At 53.5% G+C, this 21362-nt stretch overlaps 1 protein-coding gene across 2 annotated transcripts in view; it reads right to left on the bottom strand.

Moving 5' to 3' along the window:
- SCD5 (stearoyl-CoA desaturase 5) overlaps positions 1-21362 on the bottom strand; it is a 163194-nt gene that overhangs the window by 75197 nt on the left and 66635 nt on the right. For both annotated transcript variants that reach the window (XM_070047963.1, XM_008267676.4), the window contains exon 2: positions 1369-1499. In XM_070047963.1, coding sequence (XP_069904064.1) covers positions 1369-1499 — 131 coding nt within the window. The remainder of the gene's footprint in view (positions 1-1368; positions 1500-21362) is intronic.

The raw sequence follows: 21362 nt of genomic DNA, 5'->3' as shown, positions 1-21362 counted from the left end.
ATTCCTTCACCATGGGTGAAAATGCCCAGGGCCTGGGATCACCTGCACTCACGTGTGGGCAGCCCCTTGGCAAAACAGGTTGTTTCTCACCCACCCCACCTGGATCAGATATGGAATTGGGAAAACAGAGATCCGTGATCAAACCAAAATCCCAATCAGGAAGTACTCAAGGTGGTGGCAAATGGTCTAGGACTAGACCCATCCTAAAGGATATGGTCTGGTGCTGGCACTGTGACGTAGCAGGTAAAGCCACCACATACAGCGCTGGCATCCCATAGAGGCAGTGGTTGGAGACCCAGCTGCCCCGCTTCTGATCCAGCTCCCTACTAACGTGCCTGGGAAAGCAGCGGAAGATGGCCCAAGAATTCAGTCCCCTGCACCCATGTGGGAGACCCAGATGAAGCTCCTGGCTCCTGGCTTCCACCTGGCCCAGCCCCGGCTATTACCATCTAGAAAGTGAACTAACAGATGGAAGATCTCTCCCTCTCTCTGTAACTCGGACTTTCAAATAAATAAATAAATCATTTTTTTTAAAAAAGGATATGGCCTGATCCTATTGTATTCATTACCTTTATTTTATATTATTCATTTTTTGAAAGAAAAAGCTTGAAAGCCAGGAGCTTCAGGGCCCAAGCACCTGGGCCATCTTCCACTGCTTTCTCAGGCCATAGCAGAGAGCTGGATTGGAAGTGGAGCAGCCAGGACATGAACCAGTGCCCGTAAGGGATGCCAGCACCACAGCTGGAGGCTTGACCTACTACACCACAGTGCTGGCCCCCACCCTCTGTTTTATTTTTATAGCTCCCTGAGAACTATCCTGGGAATGAAGCTGTATTCCTATCTCTACAGATGAAAAAACTGGAGGTAAGGAAGTGACTCATGGCTGCCAACTATCAGTGCCATCGCGGAGTCCTCTGCAGACCAGTCTTTCCACCAGCACCTTGGACAGCAACCTCAGCGATGTCTCCTAAGAGCTCCCGCTGCTGGGTCAGGCTGACCTGCCCGGATGTACTATCCTCATTAAGCCTCGGTTTCCTCATCTGTAGAGTGGGGGTATGTGTAACATGGAGTCCACGGGGTAACTGTGAGGCTCGAATGCAGTATGCATATAGTATCCCCAGCCCAGGACTTGGAATGCAGGCCCCAGAACAACTGTTGGTGGCTTCAGGATGTGTCTGCAGCAAGAACTCTGGATGCAGTCTCCTTTCCCCGTGCCTTGGGGTGCACAACCCTGAGTCTTATAGCTAAGGCTACAAGGAGCTAAAAACTAGGGAGTGCTTGGAGCCTGAGCACTGAGGTCAGGGAGTGTGTGCCCATCCTGCCCCCCCCCCCCACACTGAGTCCCCAGTAGAGACCTTCTCTTCCCACCTGGAAAGCCATGGAGTTGGCAGCAGCCAGAAATATCCTCAGAGGCAGCTTGGCCTTGTAGGACCTGTGGCTCCACAAGCGGTGGGCACCGGCAGTCACACCCAGGGCGGTCAAGAGGAAGCAGAAGTAGGCTGCAAGACAAATAGGGGGAGGTCAGCAAGCGCCACACACCTTCCCAGAACCCCGTGCCCTTCCCTTCCCACACGGGGTCCGACACGAAATGATGTTGGGGGAAGAGTCTGCAACAACCAGAATCTAGAACTCGAGATGATGTGTTGCTTTCCAGTACCAGGCGGAAGCAGAGAGAACTTTCTTCAGGAAACTTCGACCTGTAAATAGCTCTTTTTTTCCTACATCAATCAAGTCTTTTCTCCAGCAATGTTTCTGGTCAGTCTTGACGCAAAATCACAGCAGCTGAGAGTCCACTTGCCATTCGGTCTGGCACATCCACTGCCAGTGGAGCTGAGATAGATTTCTGTGTGGTCTCTTAATGCACCATGCCAGGGCGAATATTAAGTGAAGAGCGTATTTTTACATAACAGTGTCTGAAGCGAGGCCTTGGTCTGATTGGGATCAGGCCAGACTTGCAGGCAATGAAGTCTGACTGGGGACTAGCAAGGAAGAGGTCCACCTGACAGCGGGTCAGCAGCGCTCTGTGAGGCCCTCACACTCACCATGCTAACCAGAGGCGTGAAGATGGCCAGCAGGTGGCAGGTGGGAATTCTTTTTTTTTCTTTCTTTCTTTTTAGATTTATTTATTTGATGGTCAGAGTTACAGAGATAGAGAGAGACTGCTTCCATCCACTGGTTCACTCCCCTAAATGACCACAACAGCTTGGGCTGGGCAAGCCAAAGCCAGGAGCCAGGAATTTCATCTGGGTCTCTCACATGGATGGCAGGAGCCCAAGCACTTGGGCCATCCTTGGTTGCTTTCCCAGGCCTATTAGCAGGGAGCTGGATCAGAAGTAGAGCAGCTGGGACACAAACCAGTGCCCACATGGGATGCTGCCACCTGGGGTGCCTGCTATGCCACAACACCGCACCAAGAACTGAGTTTGCACTCCTCTATGGCCTGGGAGACATCAAGCAAGCTGACTTCACTTTTCTACACCCCATCTCATCCTATCTAAATTTAAAAGTTAGCTGCTTGCTTTCTTGGGGGGAGAGCCAGACTCCACACAACTGCTTCTAGAGTTTAGTCCCCCCAAGAATGGCCAGAGGACAAGCGTTCAGCTGCAAGTCCTTCCCCAGTGCAGTGTGAACAGTCCCGAGCCAGGGCACGCACTAGGGGAGCCACTGCAACCCTTCTCTGGAAGTGTCACCGGGTAACTCAGGGGTCCACATGCACTTTTAAAAGGAGCATGACACTATCTCTTTCAGAACTGCCTGATCTTGAGCTCAATCTACATTTATATGGCTCTGAACACAAGACTTAGCCTTAGCGTTAAGACGAACGAGCCCCTGAGTGCATGTGGTTTTCACGAACTTGACAAATCACTCCTTAGTAGAAAGGCCAGAAGCAAACAAACAAACAAGAACCTGCCTGCAAATCAGACAGCATCAGTAAATAAAAGGCTCTGGCCTCCTTTGCTGTGGTCATTTAACCTTGGTCAGAAGTCCATGAAACAGACAGCTACTTCCTATGTCATCCCTGGCCTTTGTGTCTCCACTAATAATTTTTGTGCAACTGTCAAGTAGTTAGGGAAAAATGAAATACAGAATGGAAAAATTCAATGTGACGGCTTAGTCGGTAGACTAAGACACTGGATCTTGGGTGCAATCAAATTAATTGCAAGGCTTCATGGAAAGCATTATCCAAAAAGGAATTAATCCAATCCATGCTTCCCAGGCAGGCATTTACCACAGACTACGGCCTTTTCTTGCCCTTTCAGGGACTCCCAACAATTTCAGGATCACTTGCATGGCTGCTCTGCCCATGAGCAGGGCACTGACCATGGGCTTGAGTCATGGCCTGCACTGGGCAGTGGTGGCTACGGGTTTCCATGGGCCTTCCTCCAGCAACAAGAAAGTAGCCATGCAGCCCAGGCCTGGCCTAGCCCAGCACCCCACCTTCCTGGCAATGACAATAAACACAAGACCCAACCCTCTAGTCTGGCTCAAAGCCTAGGTTGGGGTTTACTGAAGGTCACACAGTCACAAGCTCAGAAGGCCTGCTCACAACATGAAAGAATGAGGCTGAGGAGGAGGCATTTGGTGCAGCAGTTACGATGCTGCCTGGGACGCCTGCATCCCACGCTGGAGTGCTTGAGTTCAAGTCCTGGCTTTGTTCCCAGTTCCAGCTTCCTGCGAATGTGCACCCTGGGAGGCAGCAGGTCTTGGGACCTGGATCGAGTTCTAGGCTCCTGGCTGTGGCGTGGGCCAGCGCTGGCTTTTGTGGGCATTTCAGGAGTGACCCAGTAGATGGAAGATACTTCTATCTCTCTTTCTGCCTTTCAAATAAAAGAAGTAAATGTTCTTTAATTTAAAAAAGCAAAGAATGAGACAAAGAAAGTAAGACAGGAAGATGATGGAGTCGCCCATGGGAACTGAAGGGCAAGTGGCCATGTTCTTGATCCCATGAGCCTCCCTGTGTTCTCCCAGCTACCAGCACCAATAAGCTCCCTGGGCCTGCTTCAGGTAGCCTGCCCCAGGTTTCTGATGATTTGCTTCTGCCAAAAGCAGCCGCTGGTCACATCCCACAGGAGGTGAAACCATAAAGCCCTGGGCTGTACATGAGGATCCACAGGCTGGCTCCTTACCAGGGCTCATTTTTCCTCTCTCCACAGGGCTGATTCTCCGTTCTTAACTTCTCTTCTATGTTTTTTGTGGAGATTAACATTTGAGTTTTCTTACGGACTCTGGCAAGCAGCTCTGAGCTGGCTCTGAGGTGGAGCTGCGGCACAGAGGATTAAGCCACTGCCAGCAAAGTCACTGTGGGGAGCAAACCGGACTAGACTGAGTTACTGGAATTAAGACTTATTCTATGCATCTGCTCTCCCACAATATGGCGCTGGGAGAGAAGTAAACAGCTTCCGCACAGCTGCCTCCAGTTCAACCAATAAACTGTAGGACTTGCTACTGATTGGAGGAGAGCAGCGTACTCGGCGTGTGGGCAGCCGAGTTGGGATTGGCGGAGGAGGACTATAAAGGAGGAGAGAGACGGCATGCACCAGGAACATCTAAGGGGAACATCTAGCTGAAGGAACACCCGTGCAGCCCCCGAGAAAGCCGGCCGGCGGTGTGCCGCTCCCCTGCGGAAGTGGGGAAAGTGGCCAGGGGGAACCGCCCTTCCACGGAGGTGGAAGGGATAGTAGCCAACCCAGGAAGAACCAGCAGCAAACCCGGGGAGGGCCGAGCAGACGAAAGAACAGCGCAGGGTCCTGTGTTGCTCCTCCACGAAGAGGGGGAGCGACATAATGGTGCTGTGACTCGGATATGAAGCCTAGGCAGGGCTTGGTGTCGTTCCTCCACGAAGAGGGGGAGCAACATAATGGTGCCGTGACTCGGATAGGAAACCTAGGACGGATAGGAAACTTAGGAGGAAAGAAACGGGAAGAACTGGGAAAATATCGGAGAGAGAGACTAGCAAACAGCCTAGGGAAAAGCCGGACGAAAAGGGTGCCGGAAGAAGCTATTGAAAGCCTAGGCATAGACTCGGATACGGACTACGGGGGGAAGCTGGGAGAAATCTCTAAGGTCGAAAGCGAAAGTGAAAGCTAGAACAAACAGACTCGGACGCGGACTGTGGGGAGAGGCCAGGAGAAATGAGGGAGGAGTATTGTTGGAGGAAAGCTTGGGGAAACATACCGGGTAGAGAAAAATGTTAGGGAAATTGAAGCCGCGGGGGGCAGGCCAAGGCGGAGACGAAAGCCACTTTGGGATTCTCAAGTTAGCCCGGGAATAGGGGGCGAAAAGTTGAAACCAGAAGCTGAAACGTAAGCCAGATTGGGATCCGTCTGATTAGCCCGGGGAGCAAAGGACGGGAAGCCAAACCGTGGGGCGGAGACGTAAGCTGGGTTGAATTCGCCAGGCTAGCCCGGGGAACTTGGATTGAATGCTAGTGGTGGAGACGCAAGCTACGCTGTGTGACTCGCGGAAGCCGCCGCGTGCAGAGAGAGCACGGGGCGTGAATAGATAGGGAACGCGGGGCTGGCGCGAGGCCGTGGTTCAGACGCGAAAAGGTTAAGTGCAAGACCGCGGAGTGTGCGCACAAAGCCGAGCCGCGCAGATGAGAGAGGCGCGGGCTGAAGCGGCTCAGAGCCGGAAAGCTGCCGAGAAGCAGCCTTGGGGCGGGCGCAGCCGGGAAGCCGCGGGGATAAGAGAAACAGAAGTTTAGAAGTAAAATGAGAGAAATAGGAATGCTGGAAGATAGAAGTAAAATGGGAGAAATAGGAATGCCCGGAGATAGAGAAATAGAGAAATAGAAAGGCCTCCCCTCAACATGGCAATGAGAAAGCTTGGATTCGGTCTGCCTGATTAAGTGAGGCGATGAGCACCTGTGGCGGCTAGCAGCTTATGCGCCGCAGGTCACCGAAGACAGGCAAGAATTAACATCAGTAAGGCTTCCCCACAATACAACAATTAGGAGGCTTGGATTCGGTCTGCCTGATTAAGGCGGTAAGCACCAGCAAGCAGCTCGACCAGAGTATGAGCTGCAGGTCACCGAAGATAGGCACGAACCAACACTAATAAGTCTCCCCCACAATACGGCAATGAGAAAGCTTGGATTCGGTCTGCCTGATTAAGGCGGTAAGCGCCAGCAGGCGGCTCGACCAAAGTATGAGCCGCAGGTCACCGAACACAGGCACGCATCAGCGCCTAAAAACCTCCTCACAACATGGCGAAGAGAGGACCCGGATTCGGTTTGCCTGATTGATAGGACTTGTAAGAACCTGTGGCAACTCTAGCAAGTAGAGCAGAGTGTGTGCCGCGGGACACCGAAGACAGGCGCGTATCAACGCCAAAAATAAAAAGAAAGGGGGATCTGTGGGGAGCAAACCGGACTAGACTGAGTTACTGGAATTAAGACTTATTCTATGCATCTGCTCTCCCACAATGTGGCGCTGGGAGAGAAGTAAACAGCTTCCGCACAGCTGCCTCCAGTTCAACCAATAAACTGTAGGACTTGCTACTGATTGGAGGAGAGCAGCGTACTCGGCGTGTGGGCAGCCGAGTTGGGATTGGCGGAGGAGGACTATAAAGGAGGAGAGAGACGGCATGCACCAGGAACATCTAAGGGGAACATCTAGCTGAAGGAACACCCGTGCAGCCCCCGAGAAAGCCGGCCGGCGGTGTGCCGCTCCCCTGCGGAAGTGGGGAATGTGGCCAGGGGGAACTGCCCTTCCACGGAGGTGGAAGGGATAGTAGCCAACCCGGGAAGAACCAGCAGCAAACCCGGGGAGGGCCGAGCAGACGAAAGAACAGCGCAGGGTCCTGTGTTGCTCCTCCACGAAGAGGGGGAGCGACAGTCACCATCCCATATGGGTGCCAGTTCGAGTTCTGGCTGCTCCACTTTCAACCCAGCTTCCTGTTGATGGCCTGGGAAAGCAGTGGAGGATGGCAGAAGTGCCTGGGCCCCTGCACTGACATGGGAGACCTGGATGAAGCTTCTGGTTGTCGCGGCCATTTGGGGAGTGAACCAACAGATGGAAGATCTCTCTCTGTATCTCTCCCTCTATGTAACTCTTTCAAATAAATAAATCTTTCTTTAAAAAAATTAACAACTCAAACTAAATAAAAAGAGCCTGAGTAGCTGAAAACCCAGGAGAGGGCTACAGGACAGGCTTTTGGGGTGCAGCCTCCAGGACCACACCAGGGCTCCCCACCTCCTGGCATCTACAGCCATGGGCCATCTCATCCTAAAGAGGAACTTACTGCTAGCCAAAAGAACACAGCAACACTGAGGGGACGTCTATTCTGGGGATAGGCTACAAAGATTGTGATTCTGCCTGGCCAGCAAATTCTCCCTTAACCTGGCTGTGATGGAGTGAGCTGCCCTGCGTGGGAGGCCCCTGTGGCAAGGAACTGAGGCTTCCTCCAGCCAACAGCTAACCAGGAAATGGGGTACACGCTCCCATAGCCCACAAGCAACCACATCTCGCCAACAAATCCCACTTCTGCTTCTGAGCATGCTCAGGCCCCACCCAGCTGAGCCTCCGGACGGGACTGCAATCCTGGCCAGCACCCCACGGCCACCTGGGAGATCCTGAGGCCAAGCTGTACCTGGGTTCCTGCCCCACAAGCACTGGGAGAAAATAAACACGTTTGAACTAGATTAAATTAAACTAATTGTGGGGGAGATTTGTTTTGCTACAAAACATAACCAAAACAAAACTTAAGCAGGGGTTAGTGCCATGACATGGCAGGCTAAGCCTCCGCCTGCAGCGCCGGCATCCCATATGGGCACCGGTTCAAGTCCCGGCTGCTCCTCTCCCAATCCAATTCTCTGCTTATGGCCTGGGAAAGTAGTGGAAGATGGCCTGGAGGCTTGGACTCTTGCACCCACATGGCAGACCCACAGGAAACTCCTAGCTCTTGGCTTGGATTGGCCCAGCTCCAGTCATTGCAGCCAGTTAGGGAGTGAACCAGCAGATGGAAGACCTTTTTCTTGGTCTCTCCCTCTCTGTCTGTAGCTCTACCTTTCAAATAAATAAATACATAATTTTAAAAAGAAACCTCAGCAGGAAGCAAGCATTGTGGCACAGTGGATTAAGCCACCATTTGAGATACCTGCGTCCTGTATCAGAGCACCTAGGATGGAGCCCATCTCTACTTCTAACCCAGCTTCCTGCCAACGTGCACCCTGGGTGACAGCAGATGATGGCTTGAGTTGTTGGGTCCTTGGGTCTCCGAGTGGGAGACCTGCGTGGAGTTTCTGGCTTCAGCCTGATTCACTCCTGCCTGTTGTAGCCATTCGGGGAACAAATCAGCAGATAAAAGACCTCTCTCTCCTCCCCCTACCTCTCAAATAAAATAAATAAAATTTTAAAAAGACTTCAGGAGGGTCCTTCCCTCAAGGGAATGAAGGCACACCTCAATTCTGGCGGCAGATGGGTGGCCATCTATAGGAAGAGGAAGCAGGTTCACGCTGTACAGGGCTAGAGATGCAGGTGAGGGGAAGAGGTACAACTGCCAGCAGGTCTGGAGAATACAGGGTGACAAGAATGCTTTAAAATGGGCTTTGGCGATAGTTACACAATTCTACAAATATAGTTTAAAAACCAAGTGATTATATACTTTAAATAGTCAAATTGTATCTGAGTTATAGCTCCATAAACCCTGCATGTAAAAAAATTGCTAAATTCATATTAGATTTTGTTTGGACATAAAGTTTCTCAATGTAAAATGTAATAATAGGCATGTCACAAAATCAAACCAACAGAATCCGGCAGTTTGCCTAGTTCACCGCCACGGTCACGAGCAGCCCTGGGCTCCTGCCACCACCACACGCCCGAGCCATCCCAAGGACCTGACTTCCACAGCAGCCATGAAGAGACTGGTGTGGCCCTGCGCCTATGCCTGCGTCGTTCAGGACCCCGACTTCAGGGCAGAAACTCCTCCCTGCTTACGCGTGGACCACAAGCCCAGGCTCCAGCACCCGGCAACAGGAGGAGGGAGGCTGCCCAGCTGCTTGGGCCTCCACAGCAGAAGGCACAGTCTCCCATGGCTTCTGATTCGTTTGGTGCAATATTTGTAGTGAACCCTGCAGACCACACGACTGAGTGATCCTGCAGAGACGCTAAGAATCAAACATTAAAAATCCCTTAATCTGGAGCTGATCAGAGGGAGGTGCACAGCCCTGGCCCAGAGCCAAGTGCTAGACAGCAGGAAGCAAGTGGCTGGGCTCTCTCATCCCCCTCTAGGATCCAAGAGTCTACAGCAATGGAGTGAACTCCGACTGGGAGCTTGCAATGCGCCCCGCTCTGCTCTGAGCACTTCACACGCAGTGGCTCACTTAGCACTCAGCCCAGGGGTGAAGAGCGGGTAACTCTACAGCCTCTATTTCACAGATGAAGCACACTAGACAGAAAGTCAGGGCGCCAGGCTCCTGGTGGAGCCACACTGTGCACTCCCCTGCTGCCCGCTGAGCCCTGGAGGCGGCCTCCACTCTCACAGGGTGAGCTTGCCTTCTGTCTTCCCACGTTTGCAAGTTCACGTCCTTGCTGGCAATACCTTCACCATGGCTCTGCGTGAGGTTCAGCCTTGCCTTGTCATGACCATGAGCATCAATCAGGTGGCCCAAGTTTCCACAGATAGCGTACCGAGCTCCTCGTACGGTCTGCACTGGGCTCAGAACTGGGTGTATGTGGCCACTACACAAACGTGGGCCCTTCCCCCCTGCCCCGAGCTGACAGGAATTGGAAATGTAAATTACATGTTATGCAATTTTATAAAGCATGGCAAGTGCTGCAGAGGAAATGAACTGAGTGATGTATGAAAGATTAAAAGGGGGATAATTTCATTCCGGGCACCAGAGGAAGCTTTGTCAAGGACATGAGGAGTAAGATAACGTCTGAAGGATGAGGAGAAGTCGGCGGAGCAAGGCAGGCCGAGGAGGCAACATTCAGGCAGCATCCAACCCTTTCACACCCACCAGGAAGACTGTCAATCACAGACAGACAATGAAAGGGCTGGCTCGGAGGTGGAGAAGGCAGAATCCTGGCGCAGTGCCGCTGGGGACAGACGAGGAGGCTGCCTGCAGGTGCACAAGGTTGGCCGTTTCTCACGAAGTTAAACAGAAAGCCACCGTTTGACCAGCAATGCCACTTCGAGAGATAACACCAGAGAGATCTGAGAGCAGGGGCCCGCACAGAGACCCGCACCTCCGTGCGCTGCAGCGTGCTTGACAGGAGCCGAGACGCCGGAACAGCCGGAGCGTCCATGGGGGGATGAGGCACGGCTCTGCCCAGCAGGGCCTCAGAACGGGGACTAGAGAGGGAGGCGGGCACCTTAGCAACGGGCCTGGCTTCCTTGCTTCACTCCATTGAGGCAGGCATCACAGGCCTCACAGGGCAGACGTGCCAAGCCCAGGCCCAGATGAGTGGAACCCAAAGCCAGGGCCGAGAAAAGCCGCTCTGTGGAGTGCTCCCCCTCTTAGAGACCACGGCCCCCTCCCTTTCCACCCAGAGAAGTTGAGCTCCAGGGAACAGTGTGCTCTCTGCAACCCACCGCCCCCTCCCGCTAACCCTCCGGGGAGCCTTGTCTCCATCAGCTCCCTTTGATGGTGTGAGCTGCCCCCGGCCCCTCTGCAGCGGAGCCTTTGGTGTGCAGGCTGTGGGTGGCTGTGATCAGTGGGGAGCCGCCTTCCATCCAGGCAGAGGGGAGGAGGGGTAGCACACGAAGGCAGGGGTGAGGGCACCTGAGGACAGGGCAGCATGGGGGGAGCTGCAGCAGACTGGGCTTTGATGTCCGCTTGGTGGCCAGCTCGAGGACTCTGCAAGTTCTGGGCTCTGGCCAATACATGACTGTTTCCCTTCTCCAGTCCTTCCCCGACCCCAAAGACACACAGGGAAAGGCCCACAGCTCCACAGATGGACAGATGTGCACAGAGAGGACAGATGTGCCTCTGAGCATGGATCTCAAAGACGTTCTGCAGCAGAATGAACTTATCTTTTTTATATCTATATATGTATATGTATTTTTAATAAGAGACATATTTATTTGAAAGGCAGAGTTAGAGAGAGAGGGAGATAAACAGATTTTTCATACACTGGTTTACTCTCAAGTGGCTGCAACAGCTGGGGCTGGGCCAGGCTACAGCCAGGGGCCAGGAGTTCCTTCCCAGTCTTCCACATGAATGGCAGGGACCCAAACACTTGGGCTGTCTTCTCCTGTTTTCCCAGGCACATTAGCAGGGAGCTGGATCAGAAGCAGATCAGCCAGGACTCGAACCAGGCGCTCTGATAAGGGATTCCACTGGTGGAGGCAACAGCTTAACCTTCTGTGCCACAATGCTAGCCATGAACTTATCTTTTAATTTTATTTCCCAGACTGATATAGGCACAGACTGATACAAGGAGAGGGCTTCTCTCTGCTGTTCACTCCCAAAGCCTAGACACCTGAGGCTGGCCTGGACCGGCTGAAGCCTACAGCAAGGAACAAAGTCCAGGTCTCCCGTGTGAGTAGCGGGAGTCCAACCACTGTTGCCTCCCAAAGTCTGCATTAGCAGGAAGCTGGAGTCAGGAGCCAGAGCCAGCATTCCGACCTAGGTGCTCGGTGTGGGTCACAGCTGTCTTACCCGCTGGGTGAAATGCCCACATCCCCCTGCAACTTTGGGCAGTATCCTCACAGAGGCTCGGCAGTGCAGCAAAATGTTCAGAACGCGACGGTTCCCTGGGACGGAACCCCTGCTGAGCCCCTGCTCCATGACATGATTTCTCTGCACCTTGTTTCTTTTGTCCATAAAGTGGGGATCACAGTGCCTGCCCCACGCGTGTGCTATAAAAACCAAAGAGGCGGCGCACGCGGATGGAAGCCACTAGCTAAGCACTGGCTCTCGACACTGCCAGGTCTGAGAGCACCCCTCCACTGCCTCAGAAAACGCCCCGGCCCGGAGAACCCCTCGGCAGACACTTATCATTGCTCCAGGCAGTGGGGATCTCGCCTCTCGCCTCTGGGGCTCACAAACCAAGACCTGCAGGATGCTGCGGGCACCGGGCACAGAGTGCCAACAGGGAGAATCGGGCTCTGGTTCCTCAGGAAAGTTCGTCCCGAAGCCGTCCCTGTTCCCTACCCCAGCATCACTGCACCTGTCCTTGCTTCTTTATACTTCTCTGGTGTCCCAGAGGGCTGGGGGCTAACTTAGCTCTGAGACGACTTGCACCTCCAGGTCTTCCCTTGTTTCTTAAAGATTTATTTATGTATTTGAAAGGCAGAGTGACAGAGAGTGAGGTAGAGGCAGAGAGAGGTCTTCCATCCTCTGGTTCACTCCCCAAATGGCTGCAACAGCCGGAGCTGGGCCAGGCCAAAGCCCAGAGTCTGGAATTCCATCTGGGTCCCCCACGTGGGTGGCAAGGGCCCAGGTACTTGGGCCATCTTCTGCTGCATTCCCAGGTCATTAGCAGGGAGCTCCACTGGAAGTAGAGCAGCTGGAACTTGAATCAATTTGCATATAGGATGCTGGTGTCTGTGTCGCAGGTGGTGACTTCATATATTGAGCCAAACCACGGCCCCAGCTCTTCCCTCTAAAGGCTGGGGTTTCCCAGGTTCCAGATGGAGGCAATTTCTTCCTAGCTACGCTTTCAACAACTCTCCCCAAATCAGAACATTTCCACACGGGCTTGGAGGCTGTGGGGCTGGGAAGCAAAGGGTTTCTTTTACTGTTAAAACCTCGTAGGGGTAGGCATTTGGCCTGGTGGTTAAGGCCCCCTCGGAAGACCCACATCCCATGTGCCTGGTTCCATCCCAGCTACTCCACGCTTCAATCCAGCTTCCTGCTAACCTGCCCGGGAGGCAGCAAATGCTTGGGTCCCTGCTACCCATGTGGGAGCCTGAGAGAAAGTGCCAGGCTCTTGGCCCAACCCCAGCTGATGCAGGTATTTGGGAAGTGAGCTGATGAATGGGAGATCTTTTCTCCATCTGTCTCTGTCCCTTTCAAATACATTTTAAAAATTAAAAATATAGAACCTTCCGGAACCATAGCCTACAACCATGCCATCCACCTCCTTCCTGGGCTGCCTGTGAGCTGCAGGAAGAAGTACTCTTGTGCTCTCGCACCTGCCCCACCCCCACCTCCCAAGGAAGAGTCGAGGGAAACAGAACAGGATGTGTTTCATGCATTTTGCACATCCCGCCTATTTCCTTCAAGTGTCCGTGGTCAGGGCCATTTGACTGCATTGTAGTCCCAGGCAGATGGTACTTGTCCTGGTGGACCTGTAGCTTACATGACAACAAACGTGAAAGTCGCATCTGATCACTAAGAAACACAGGATCAGAGCTCATCTTTGGATTTCCCCACCACAGCACCACACTACCTGTGATTCACGCAGAGAGAGGGTAGGAGCTGGGGTCATTCGAGATCTCATTCAGCCTACGCGTGGCATCCTTCAACCAGACCAGGGCCGCCCATGGGATGCTCGCTGGCCCCGTGTGTTTCCCAACATGGTGACTGAAGGTTGTGTGGTGGGAAACAAGGAGTTGTTGGTCCAATGCCACCTTCCCTCCTAAAGCAACCTCCAGGCAGGCAGGGGTCACCGTGGGTACCCTTGTAACTAACTCAGCCAGAGAAAAATACTGCGCCATGCCCTCCGGTCTCGCTCTGTGACCCAGCCACCACAGGACATGGCCCTGGTCCAGACACGGCCCCTCTGACCTACATATCTCTCTCACACCTGCTCCTGTCCACTCACCATGACACCTCCCTTCCACCCCACCTGCCCGCTTTGCTTCCAGCTTCCCTGAGAACCTCAGAACACCCCCCAGGCTCAGCCACCTCCGCCTGCCTGCCACCCTGGGCCTGCGGCTCGCTCCCACTGTCTCCCTACTGCCCCCTGGCGGCCAGTGTACCCTGCTTTTAAGCTGGGTTCTCCCTGCGTCTTGTCATCGGTTCTTCCCTCTGTATCAATGCCCCTCCCTCATATTCCCACAACCTACAGTCAAACGGCTGTTTCTCTCGTGTCGAAACCTCTCACCCCTCTCTTCTTCCTCCCAAGATCCTACTCCATGACTACTGCCTCGTCACGCATCGCTGATCAGAGCCCTTCTCCTCCCTGTCTCTCCAACCCAGGCATTTGCCCTCCTGCCCTCCTGCGGGCCTCCAATCAGAGTCAAAACTGCTCTTATCGAGGACTGGACAGGACAGGAGTGGTCCTTCTGTTCCGTGGGTGGTCTGCAGGGGCACCAAGGAAATCCTTGGCATGACTCAAGGCTCAGGGGAGATCCTGGGGAGGACTGGCCTTCCAGGAGCGGGCGCAGCAGGAGCAAGGCACGCGGGGGCGAGCCTCCGGATGTCCTGCTCCTGGGACAGGATGTGGGATGCAACGGAACAAGCGGGAGAGGCAGGGGCCCGACGAGGAAGAGGCCGAGAGCTGATGTGGAGTGAGGACAGTAACGCACCACCAAAGGATTTCACGTGATGGGATTACTGCAACAGCTAGCAAAGTGCTGGGGCTGAAAGCCAAGAAGCTGTGCTGGCCACGCTCCATGGGCCCCTGCAGACACGCCTCCTCCCTTCCCACCACGCTGTGCCCCGGCACCCTGGCCTATGTGGGCTGCACCATTGAGCTTGGCTTTGGCCTGGGTTATGTTCAGCACCCAGAGTCCACGTTAGGAAATGGGAGACCCCCGGCAAGCTTCTTAGCCACTCTGAGCTTCAGTTCCTTGATAAATTTAAACAAAACAAAACAAACAGTGTCCCAAACACTGTTCTGCAGTCTGTTTGGGGGCTGCCTGTATCAGAATTACTTGAGGAGCTTTGTTCTAGAACCTTCTGTTGACAAGACAGGCTCATCACTCTGACTCACAGCTTCACGCCTCGGTGCAAAATGACAAAGTCTTAAAGAAAATCTCGTGATAGGAAAAGGAATCTGCTAAACAGAAAGTTGAGAAACCTGAGCTGTCACAGGACAGCGCTGAAAGCTTGGACCAAACCAAAAACTTGGGGGAAGGGAGGGAGAGGGCCTTTCTGTGTTGTTTTGAAGCGAAGGTCGAAGACTCATCCTGTTCTGCCTCCGGTCCACTTCTGAAAGTGTGTGGCCACCGGGAGACAAGGAAGAGGGTCTGCAGCTGCTCATCGCTCAACATTTTAACCCCAAAACAAAACAAAAGTCAGTTACCATTTGGCTATTTTTTTTAAAACCTTCTGACGTTTGTTCAGTACGATGACAGGAAAGCAGCTGTGTCACCAGCACCAGCGCCTCTGCGGGGGTCTTTCCACAGCCCTCCTTCCTGCTCCCTCCGCCTCTTCCTTTCCCTCAAACAACACAAAGCTTCCCTTGAGGAAGGAAGGAGAGGCTGGCCGGGAACAGCTCCGGGGAAGGCAGGCCTCTCCCAGCTCCTCTGGAATGGCCCCTTTGCTGTTCCTAGCTGGTGGGGACACAAACTGACTCCTTCACACTCTCAGCCCTCTTGTCTATAGAACAAGTGAAAAACAAGGGGTTGTTGCGGGCCCACATGAAAACATCCACGTGGTACCTCCATGAACGCCACCGAGCGCACCGTGCATCCTATCACCGAGCAGGCACTGCAAGGACCAGGAGGCAGAAGCTGCAGAGCCGAGGAGGCCGGGGTCTCAAGAGAGACTCTCAGGCCAGCCCCCGGCCTGCTCGGGTTCCCACAAGCACACACAGGGAAGCTCCTACCCTCCGCGTGCCTCCTGCAGCTCAGAAGCAGGCTGAGCGAGTGCAAAGCGAGTGGCTTCCTGCACTCTGGGCACGCGGGATTTCTCCTCCTCCTCTCCTGAGGCTCGCTTTCCTCCTGAGCAGTGAGTTTTGCACGTGAGACGGATGTGCGTGTGCTTTGCGCTGCAGTGGCTCGGTGCGTGCTCACCACCGTCCCTGCCTCCTCACGGGGAATGGTCACATCACAAACAGCACCCATTTGGCCAGTTTGGAGGAGGGGAAGAATAAAAGAATCATTTCTGCCTTCCTCATCTGAATTTCCTGGGGAGACTGGGGCCATTATCACCTTTCTTTCCTAAAATGCAATTTCTCTCGGGGCCGCGCTGTGGCATAGCGGTTTAAGCTTCTGGCTGCAGTGCCGGCATCCCATATGGGTGCCAGTTCAAGACCCAGCTGCTCCACTTCCCATCCAGCTCTCTGCTATGGCTTGGGAAAGCAGCAGAAGATGATCCAAGTCCTTGGGCCCCTGCACCCACGTGGGAGACCCAGAAGAAACTGCTGGCTTTGCATCGGCTCAGCTCCAGCTGTTGTGGCCATCTGGGGAGTGAACCAGTGGACGGAAGACCTCTCTCTCTGTCTCTACCTCTCTCTGCAACCCTGTCTTTCAAATAAATAAAATAAATCTTAAAAAAATAGAAAAATTAGAATTTTAATATACCAGGCACCAAGAACTCCTATTCAATTCTCCCGCTAGTGACTGCATCATTAGGCAGCCCCTATCCAGTTCACAACCTCCAGCTTCAAGAGGCTTCTTCACTACTGTCATTCCTGCATGTCTGTTTCCGGTGCTATGCACAACCCAAGGCAGGCAGAGTTTTTTTCCCTTTGCAACATAACCCAGGGCTGGGTTTGTCGATTTCAGTTAGTTCTGTTGCAGAAAACACAACTGAATTGTAATAAGCAGCCTTAGCAAGCATCCAAACATTCACTCATTCTTCAGCAAACGTGGCCAAGCCCCTTCCACGCAAGGGTTTTCAGCGTGGTACTGGGTGTGGCAATGGGCACCACCCACCTCTCAGCAGGTTCACTGTCTGCAGACTCCTCAAACCTGCCACCCTAGGGCCACAACCAACACGTGGATCTTTCACAAACTTGACCCAGGGCCATTTAAAATGATGTGGGGAGGTGCGAGGGGAGGCAGACATTGGACACCATGGTTTGCTTGCGATGCCTGCATCCCATATCAGAGTGCCAGGATTCAAGTCCCAGTTCCACTCCCAATCCATCGTCTTGCTAAAGCACACTCTGAAAGGCAGCAGGTGATGACCCAAGTTCTTGGGTCCCTACCACCCACGTGGGAGTCCTGGATGGAGGTCTGGCTACTGGCTTCAGTCTGGCCTAGCCCTGGCTGTTGTGGGCATTTAAGGAGTGAACCAATGGATGGAAGATCTCTGTCTGCCTTTCAAATAAAATGAGAATAAATAGTTTTTGTTGTTGTTTGGTTTTTTTTTTTTTGTTTTTGTTTTTTTTTTTTTGGACAGGCAGAGTTAGACAGTGAGAGAGGGAGAGAGAGACAGAGAGAAAGGTCTTCCTTCCATTGGTTCACCCCCCAAATAGCTGCTGCGGCCAGTGTGCTGCGCCGATCCAAAGCCAGGAGCCAGGTGCTTCCTTCGGGTCTCCCATGCAGGTGCAGGGCCCAAGCACCTGGGCCATCCTCCACTGCCCTCCCGGGCCACAGCAGAGAGCTGGCCTGGAAGAGGAACAACCGGGACAGAACCAGCGCCCCAATCAGGACTAGAACCCGGGGTGCCAGTGCCGCAGGTGGAGGATTAGCCTAGTGAGCCACAGCGCTGGCCCATAAATAGGTTTTAAAGCATCTATTTCTGGAATCTCCTGAAAACTGGAAAGCTCTGGCAACACTAGCTTTCCTGCACAGCAGCTCTGCACTGGCGCTAAGCACCCCCTCCTCCATGGCTCCCCACGGTCACCCCATTCAGCCCACACAGGTCTACGCCTCTGAGCAGCCCTCTTCCCTTGGTACTGCCTGGTCCCTTGGCCTAACCAGGGCTACCCTACCCACCAGGCACTGGGGGCACAGCACCAAATGCCCATGAGATGTTGCTTCAAAAGGAAAAAACTACTATAAGAACTAAAGATCTATAATAAGGACTATGAACTAATATATATTTACCTCTATACTAAGACAGTCATAAAGCATGGATTTTATTCCCTTTTTACAGAGCAAGGGACCCTCAAAGGCAAATCAAGAGCAAGCATGAGGACAACTAACTTGCTCCACTCCTCACACGGGAAAACTGGCCCTGCCTCTCTAGAAGGAACCAGAAACCATCCCCAGTCGACGAAGGAAAGCTCTTTTCCAAGGAGGGCCAGCAAATACATGCAGATGGGGGAGACCACCCTTCTGCAACACTCTTGGGCCCGAGGCCCTGGTAGACATGCCCAGGCGTCCCCACAGGACCCTGGCTCTCATCCCCCAGCCGCCGGCCCAGCCTCTCCCCAAGCATCAGAGAAGGAAGCTGCCAAGGCCAAGTGCAGCCTAGACAGGGCTCCAAGGCCTGGCCTCCTACCTCCTTTTGGCCCATCTCTGAAGGACCATCCAGTTCCCCGCTGCCCGCAGCTAAGCGGAGGCCTCGCTGCAGCCCCCCTGGGCCCCCTATCGGTGGGCTTCCCTGCCCCTCACGGATGGGGCAGGCACGGCCCTAAGCAACAAGCATGAAAAGCAGCAACTTTGAAAGTTTCCCAGGGAATCAACTGCAGACCCAAATAAAAAAATGCAGGATCTGCGGTTAAGACACCCCTTGGGGTACCCGCATCCCGCACTGCAGTGCCTGCATTCACAGGCCAGCTTCGCTCCTGATCCCAGCCTCCTGCTAATGCACACCCCAGAAGGCAGCTGAGTGACGGCTCAGGTACCTGGGTCCCTGCCACCCATGTGGTTGGCCTGGATTGAGCTCCTGGCTTCTGGCTTCAGCCCTGTTGTTGAGACATTTGAGGAGTGAAGCAGTGGTTCATGTTCATTCTCTCTCTCAGAATAGAATAGAATAGAATAGAACAGAACAGAACAGAACAGAACAGGATGGATTCAGGCAAGAATCAGCAGCAGCTGAACTGTATCCCCCCAAATTTCATATGTTGAAATCCTAATCCGCAGTCTCAGAAGATGACCTTACTTGGAGATAGGGAATTTACCGACGTGACCAAGTTAAACTGAGGTCATTAGGGGGCTCTAATCCCACATGACTGGCGTCCCACCCAGAAGAGAGACTGTGGGCCCCAGCTTGCATGGAGCGAAGACGGTGGGAGGAGACAGGGGAGAAGATGGGCACCTGCCAGCCAAGGGCACAGGCCTGGGACAGAAGCCACTGACCCTGCCGACACCGTGATCTCAGGCTCCCGGCCTCCAGAACTCCGAGGCGACACATTGCTGCGGTGCAGGTCACCCACTCGCGGTCCTGTGTTCCGGCAGCCCGCGCAGACTAATGTGTCTGCCAGCACCATTAGACGAGAGGACTGTAGGAAAGCAGGATGTCCCCACCGTGTCCCTCCCTCTGCCCTTGTGGCTTACACACTGAGGAGGGGGAAAGGCGGGCTTTTAATGGTGGAGGCACCTGGGAGCCACGGCTTAGCCTGGAGATGAAACAGCACCAGTAACCATGGGGCCAGGTGCCGTCAGGCGCCTTCTGATGCACGAATACTGAGCACACAGCACCATCCTTGAAGCACGCTTGCCAAGTCCAAGGCAATGTCAAAATGTTCGTGGAGGGGTCAGCACTGTGTGTAGTGAGTAAGGCCGCTGCCTGCAGCGCCGGCATCCCTTATGGGCACCAGTTGGAGACCCGGCTGCTCCACTTCCAATCTGGCTCTCTGCTTTGGCCTGGGAGAGAAGTGGAAGATGGCCCAAGTCCTTGGGCCCCTACGCCTGCATTGGAGACCTGGAGGAAGTTCTTGGCCCCTGGCTTCGGATCAGCGCAGCTCTGGCTGTTGCGGCCATTTGGGGAGTGAACCAGAAATGGAAGACCTCTCTCTTTCTCTGGCTCTACCTTTCTGTGTAACTCTTTCAAAAAAAAATATAATAATTCTTAAAAAAAAAAAAAAAAAGATTTTGGCTCAGCGCCAAGGTGGGGGTAGGGGTGTTAGTGACAAAGTGAATCAGAAACTAAGCAAGGACGAGCCGGGGCCTCCGCAGAGCCCTCGAGGCTCTGTGATGGGAGATGTCTTCTTTCCAGAGGCTCTTTTTCTTTTTTTTTTAAAGGTTTATTTATTTATTTGAAAGGCAAAGTTATAGAGAGGCAGAGGCAGAGAGAGAGAAAGGTTTTCTATTCGCTGGTTCACTCCCCAGATGGCTGCAACAGCTGGAGCTACAACAATCCAGAGCCAGGAGCCAGGAGCTTCTTCCAGGTCTCCCACGCGGGTGCAGGGGCCCGAGGACTTGGGCCATCCTCCACTGCTTTCCCAGGCCACAGCAGAGAGCTGGATCAGAAGTGGAATGGTCAGGACTCGAACTGGCGCCCTTATGGGATGCCAGCACTGCAGGCGGAGGCTTTACCCACTACACCACAGCGCCGGCCCCTCTGGAAGGCTCTTACACTGAGGTGCATGCAGCTACTCACTGCGCCCAGCATGTCTGTTACTAAAACATAACCTCTGGGGTGGGCGTTTAGCCTAGTGGTTAAGACACCAATTAAGATGCCCGCATCCCATGTTACGGTGCCTGGACTCAATCCCCACTCCAGCCTCTAACTTCAGCTTCCTGCCAGTGCAGACCCTGGAAAGCTGCAGGTTCCCACAGAGGAGAGCTAGACTGAGTTCCCAGCTCCTGACTTAGCCCTTGGCCCAGCCCTGGCAACTGTGGGCATCTGGAGAGTGAACCAGTGAACGGAATTTACCTAACGTACAAATACATAAACAAATAAGTAAATAAAGTAAATAACTCTGGACTTTTACAGGAAGGTTGAGACTTTTCCAACTGAGCCAACTTGAGGTAGTCAGACCCCCGAGACTGAAAGACGGACTACTTTTACTCCACTTGTTAAGGAGGCAGCTGCTTACCTGTTTCAAACGCAGCCCTGCATTATGAAGTACATTACAGGGGCTGGCGCTGTGGCGCGGCGGGTAAAGCCACCACCTGCAGTGCCGGCATCCCATTTGGGTGCCAGTTCTGGTCCCAGCTGCTCCACTTCTGATCCAGCTCTCTGCTATGGCCTGGGAAAGCAGTTGAGGATGGCCCAAGTCCTTGGGACCCTGCACCTGTGTAGGAGACCTAGAAGAAGCTCCTGGCTCCTGGCTTCAGACTGGCACAGCTCTGGCCATTGCAGCCAACTAGGGAATGAATTAGCAGATGGAAGACCTCTCTATCTCTCTGCCTCTCCTCTCTCTGTGTAACTCTGATCTTCAAATAAATAAATAAATCTTAAAAAAAAAAAAAAAAAAGAAGTACATAACTAGGGCCGGCACTGAGGCACCGATGGTTGGCCTGCCATTTAAATGCCATGCTGGGATCCCATACTGGTTTGAGTCCCAGATGCTCCACTTCAAACCTAGTTTCCTGCTGATGCACCTGGGAGGGCAGTGGAAGCTGGCCCAAGCGCTTGGGCCCCTGCCACTCACATGGGAGACCCAGATGGAGTTCCTGGCTCCTGGTTTTGACCTGTTCCAGCCCTGGCTGTTTCAGCCATTTGGGGAGTGAACCAGCGGATG

Source organism: Oryctolagus cuniculus, chromosome 8 (genome assembly GCF_964237555.1).
Source record: "Oryctolagus cuniculus chromosome 8, mOryCun1.1, whole genome shotgun sequence".
Taxonomy (NCBI): domain Eukaryota; kingdom Metazoa; phylum Chordata; class Mammalia; order Lagomorpha; family Leporidae; genus Oryctolagus; species Oryctolagus cuniculus.
This window is presented reverse-complemented; position numbering and strand designations above follow the sequence as displayed.